Source organism: Epinephelus lanceolatus, chromosome 3 (genome assembly GCF_041903045.1).
Source record: "Epinephelus lanceolatus isolate andai-2023 chromosome 3, ASM4190304v1, whole genome shotgun sequence".
In the NCBI taxonomy this organism is placed as follows: Eukaryota; Metazoa; Chordata; class Actinopteri; order Perciformes; family Serranidae; genus Epinephelus; species Epinephelus lanceolatus.
The window spans coordinates 23,622,916-23,628,838 of record NC_135736.1 but is presented as its reverse complement, the minus strand read 5'-3'; the positions used below and the strand labels follow the sequence as shown (position 1 = coordinate 23,628,838).

Below are 5,923 nucleotides of genomic sequence, written 5' to 3'. Positions count from 1 at the left end.
GTGAAGAATTACTTCCGGGTAAAGAGAGTCCACCGTATTCTGATTGGTTACAAAAACTTTCTCGAGTCCCATCATGCACCGCGGAGCCTGAGGGACGAAAACTCAGCGTTGTTCTTTTCGTGAGTTTGGCCTGAAGGTGGCGCCAGACTAAAGACCATGATCAAATCTTGATACAAAGGTATGTAATGATAACTTTACTGCTTAATATTATATATAAATCTCCTTTATTACACTTTTACAAGACACTTATACCATGTTATACTACTTGACTGTATTTATTGTTTATTTAGCCTTGAGCGTACTTCTCTGTAAGGTTCACTGTTGTAATCTCTCTGTTTTATTGGCTCTTAATTTGCATATTTATATGCTGTATTTGGATAAATATGATCAAGTTTCCAATTTGACTTTGAAATTGCCTGATTTAAATTATTGTCCCATTATTATCTTGGTTTGCGTTTGAAGTTAGAGTACTGACACCTGAGTAGATCTGATTAGATTTGATGCCATTGTCACTGAGTACGGGTACTAAGGCAGCAAAATGCAGTTTACCATCCAACCAGACATGCAAAAAGCAGGAAAGTGGGAGTATATACAGGATAAACAGTGATATATTAAGTAGAATAAACATGGATGCACTAGAGATACCCAGTATAATTAATAACAGACTCCATGGGCTTTAGTGACAAGTGTTTAATTGCAGCATAGACAATGTGCTTCTTACCAAATAAATGGCAATGGAGATGTGCATCCATAAATAACCTCATCATCACACAGAGTAACTGTACACTAAGAAATGTAATAGTCTGATTCTACTTGGAGATAAATTTACCGTAACATTTTGGCATAATCATATTATTTTAGGCCCACACTTTACACTGTTGATAAGTAAACTCATTATTTTTCTCAATCTGTGCACTACATATGTATGGGTTTTTTTACACTTAAATCTCAGCACATATTTTCCCAGTATGACAAGTGTAATGAATACACAAAAGCTTCCCAGATAATTCACAGGGATACTATACAGAATAAGGTGTTAAAATCTATCCTGTTCTGATGATACTTATGAAATAGTATATCAAATAACAAAAACTGGTGTATTTAGATGTGTTAGCTACATATCTTGCATTTGCCATGTACTAACATTTTTAAACATATGCGTATGGATTTACAAATTAAAACACAGGATGTTGGCAAGTGGCTCTTCTAAATGACTTACTATTGCTACATTACTTTAAATACAAGTGCCTGTAGTCTGATATATTTGCTCTTCCATGCATAGTTATACTGCACATACTGCACAAATCTAACCTATAGAGTATACATATTTATACTACTGTCTATACTTGTACTTAAACCTGCACTTTAGTATTTTGTTAACAGCTGTTCATGCTCATCTTAGTGCATTCATGTCTACCCCTCACTGTTTATTCTACAGGCTATATTAAGACTATATGTCTGTTTCTCTGCAAGTTACTGCTTTTTGCACCGCTGGTTATTTGCTATTATTTGTTTTCTTGCACTTTGTGCCATGACAACAGCCTTCAGCTGGATCTGATCTAAAAATGCAAAGTGATTCTCATTAATTCTCTTTAACTTTATAATAAAAGTTTTTGCTACACACAAATCTTTATTCATCTTTAACTTTAACATTTTGCTCTGTGTGTGTGTGTGTGTGTGTGTGTGTGCGAGAGAGATTAATGATGATGTGTGTGACGTCAGGGCATCTCTATCGCCACCATCTGCTCCTCACAGCAGACAAACACTGGCCAGCAGTTTGTGTGTGACACTGAGTTAATTTCACATCAGGAAGCACAAACACAAAGTCAACCCAACTGTCTCTGTCTCTTCCTCTCGGACTTCATGTCCTCTCCTGTTGTCGCTCAGTGAAAAATGTCCAGATGTGTTGAGAGTAAAAAAAAAAGCTATTTCCGATTTTGAGAAAGCTCACACAACAAGGGGCAGACCAGGGAGTTAATGACATATTTAATCTTTTTACCATGATTTGATATTTTATTTTTAAAAATAGTTTGTTAAAGTTGGTTGTGGTATCATATCTGTTCATGTTTTTCTTGTGAACATTTACTCTCTATTTATTTATGTTTATTTCTATTCTTGCACTACTGCAACAACCAGATTTCCCCTCTAGTAATTGATAAACATTTTTCTTATCTTACCTTATTTTGAAAATACAATAGTAATGTTGTTATTTATACCAATGAAAACCTCTCCATCTGGAGAGATTTCTCCAAAATTGTTCTTTCAAATATTTTCAAGTGTTTCCCAAAGTTAAATCTCACTAATATTTTCTAAGTAGGGGTTGTTTTAATATGTTCAGTAAATAAAGAATGCAATGAAATCAGATTACATGATCAAATGTTCAATTTTTAAATTGAATGTTGTAACATTCATCAAAAAAATCCAAAGAATATATATCATATTGACTATTATGTAATAGATCTGTATTCCAAATCATTTGTTTCCCATCCACGAGTGGATTATGAGACAATGGGCCCCTGGGTTCAGATATGCAAAAGGCCCCACCACCTCTCCTACACTGGTGCAAGAAACACAGACTAGGTGCTGTTTTTCCTATTTTTTGTTGCTGTTTTGCATCACTTTGTCTTTTGTGTCTCTTTGTGATCATTGTAAGTCTCTTCCAGGTTGTGACATTTTGCAGGTGAAGGCCACGGGAGCCCCTCAGCCTGTGCCCAGTAGGCTTGTTCACTAATCCATCCATGTGTCCATCATCAGTTAAAAATGTAAAAACATGAATGAACTTATCCTATCTACAAAAAAAAGACTTTTTAAGATTACGTGTCATGGTTTTCAAATGTTGGCTGTCTCACTGGAGTAAAAACTTCTATACTGACTGACTGATTCTTTCCTACGAGTTACTGAAGGAAACTATTAACAGTTAACTGCTTGTAAACTGTTTCTCTCTCACACACTTTCTCTGACCCTACTTAGCACTTACCAGCAGATGTTTGTGTGTTTAGACACTAATGATTATAAACTTGTCATTGCCAATGATTGACCATCTGTGTGTGTGTGTGTGTGTGTGTGTGTGTGGGTGTGTGTCGGGTGGGTGTGTGTGCATCAGCGTGGACTCTGGTCCACATGAGCATCTGCTGTACTCCAGTAACTCCACTGCTCGCCCATACATGCACTCCATTATCCCCTAGCACAGCGTGTGTGTCAGCGCTGCGGGTGCCACATTAAGGTGATGTGTTTAATCATCAATTCAACCAGGGACTGCCCTCTTCACACATTCATGAAACACTCAACACTTTCAGCAACAGCGAGTTTGTGGTTCAGGCGAGAGGGGACTTTCACAAAGGGCTGGAGTGTGTGTTTGACTGTGTGTGTGTTAATGGTAGTAAGCTTTGTATATTTGTTGGGAGAGAAGTAAAAAGTGTCTGGTGGTTTGTAGTAGGGAGTTTAATATGTTCGTCTTGGTGTTTTGGGTGTTTGCAAAGTAGGTCTACAGTGTCAGATTATGAGAGGGAGCTGGTGAGAGTGGCTGCGCAGGTGTAAGGGTCTGATTCAGTAAGTTTATGTGTGTGTGTGTGAGGCTGTAAGGAAAGGGCAGTACAAGAGGTGTGTTTCTGGTGTATTTTCGTGTGTGTGGTTGTGAACACTGAGGATGTCTAACTCCACCATCAACTTCTACGCCCTGTCTCAGTCCTTCAGCTTCTCTGACATTATCGTCATAGTAACCTACTTTCTTCTCAACCTCGCTGTCGGCATCTGGGTGAGAGTCAGAAGTGTATTTGTGTGTGTGTGTGTGTGTGTATGCATGTTCAGTAAATGTGTGTTGTGGGTGCTGGTGTGAAACGGTTTTCTCTGTCAGTCATCATGCAGGGTGAGCAGGAATACTCTGAGCGGATATTTCCTGGCTGGACGGGACATGGCCTGGTGGCCGGTGAGTGTCTCATGATCTGCTCTGCAGCGTCTCTAACATGTTGATTTTGTGGATAAAGAGCAAAGAGAAGTTTGTGCTTCCTGTGATGGTGTGTTTTTGATCTGTAGTTGGATGAAGTTTTCCGATAAACTGATCTGTAAAAATCAGTGAGCTTGAATATGACTGTAAATAATGCTGTTTGGTACCTTGGGCAGACAGACTGCTAGTTTGTTGTGTTTGACAGACTCAGCCAAAAGACATAAATTCTGCATACATGAAATGTAATTTGTGGCTTCCACTTTATGCTACGTCAATACTTAAAGGCCTATTCCACCACATTTCAGGGAGAAATAATGTACATTTTACTCCATTACATGTATTTGATAGCTGGTTATTTTTCAGATTAAGATTTTACATTGAAAACTATATGATAAGCTTATAAAATACAACACTAATATATATTCATTCAACCTTTATTTTAACTTGGACATACATTGAGGTAGAGACCTCATTTACAATGCAGCCAAGTAAAACAATATAAAATAAAAGCACTCAGACACAGAGTAAAAAAACAAAGAGAAGCTTACATAAAAGTGGAGACAAGAAGTAACACACTGTTGAAGATTAATTTAGATGGTCCCAATCTTTCTTTGGTTGCTAACAGCTGACCAAAACTTCTCAGATGGCTTCATTTAAAAAACTGTTTGAAAACAAAAAAGAATTACCGACATATTAAAACAAATTTGTGGATCAGAATTTTGTTTTTTCCTTCTTTCCTGCCTCATTAATCATCTCATGACCCCTCATATCTATATTATGACCTTTTGTAGAAGGTCTGACCCCCTTGGTTGGGAAGCACTAGACCAAATTCTAAATGTTGTAGTTAAAACTACCTCCACCTTGACCAGCTACGACAGCAAAATGACGCTTATGTTTTGATGCATATAAAATATATTCACAATAAAATATAAAACAATACTTGCACAGAGTGCTTTTACTAATAACTTAACCTTTAATATTTAAGCTTGCTGCAGGACTTTTACTTGTAACAGAGTATTTTTATACCACCATATTGACACTATCTGAATACTTCTGCAATCTCTGATGTACTCAGATTGGAGCGTCTCTCTTTGCCAGCTCAGAAGGCTCAGGGTTGTTTATTGGTCTGGCTGGGACCGGAGCTGCTGGAGGCATCGCTGTCACTGGTTTTGAATGGAATGTGAGTACACACACACACACACACACACACACATCTGTCCAGTTAGAAAGACATTACAGATGCTGTTCTAATTAATCTATTAATAGTAACTAAACACACTGTAGTCTGGAATGAAGCAGAGCTTGCCTGCTAATCCATGCACGTGTTATTTCTTTTGTGGTTGGCAGTATTAATAGGACTGACTAGACAAACACAGTCTATGTGTGCAACAAAAACAACTTACAGCTACAATGACTAATCTCCCATTTGTACGTGAAAAGAAAACAAATGACATCAGCACTTTACTGCCTGTTTTATCTAATTATGTCTTTGAACATGTGCTAATTAAAGAATTAGTTTTGCAGTGTGTTTGTGTTTGATCTTCCTTTAGTGGCTGTTGCAAGCGGCCCTCTGCAGGGGGCAGCAGCAGAGCATTTTAAATACCAAGCTGGATTTCATAGTGTACAGTGTGCATGAGTCAGTCCACAGCAGTAGAGCAAAGGCTTGCACATGTTACAGCACCTAAAGGGTTAAAAGTTTTACCACAGTTTGACCAGAGAGGTTTTTACCCCCAGAGGCGACTGTTGTGGACGATCTGGTCAAACCTCTCTGTGCTCCCTCTGTCTCCTTTTCTTCTGTCTCTCAGGCCACCTATGTGTTGCTGGCTCTGGCCTGGGTATTTGTGCCTGTCTACATCTCCTCAGGGGTTAGTTTGCACACACACACACACTCATCACACACACACATGGATGCATGTCTGCTTGTTAAGGCTGGTTCAGCAGGTACATTTTGGTGCCAAGACACATTCTCCTTACTAACAA

At 38.3% G+C, this 5,923-nt stretch overlaps 1 protein-coding gene across 1 annotated transcript in view; it reads left to right on the top strand.

The window, feature by feature from the left end:
- Positions 1-3,290: 3,290 nt before the first annotated feature.
- Positions 3,291-5,923, top strand: part of slc5a10 (solute carrier family 5 member 10) — a 29,159-nt gene continuing 26,526 nt past the window's right edge. The window contains exons 1-4 of the mRNA XM_033624223.2: positions 3,291-3,754; positions 3,854-3,925; positions 5,019-5,123; positions 5,749-5,808. Coding sequence (XP_033480114.2) covers positions 3,647-3,754; positions 3,854-3,925; positions 5,019-5,123; positions 5,749-5,808 — 345 coding nt within the window. The 5' untranslated portion in view covers positions 3,291-3,646. The remainder of the gene's footprint in view (positions 3,755-3,853; positions 3,926-5,018; positions 5,124-5,748; positions 5,809-5,923) is intronic.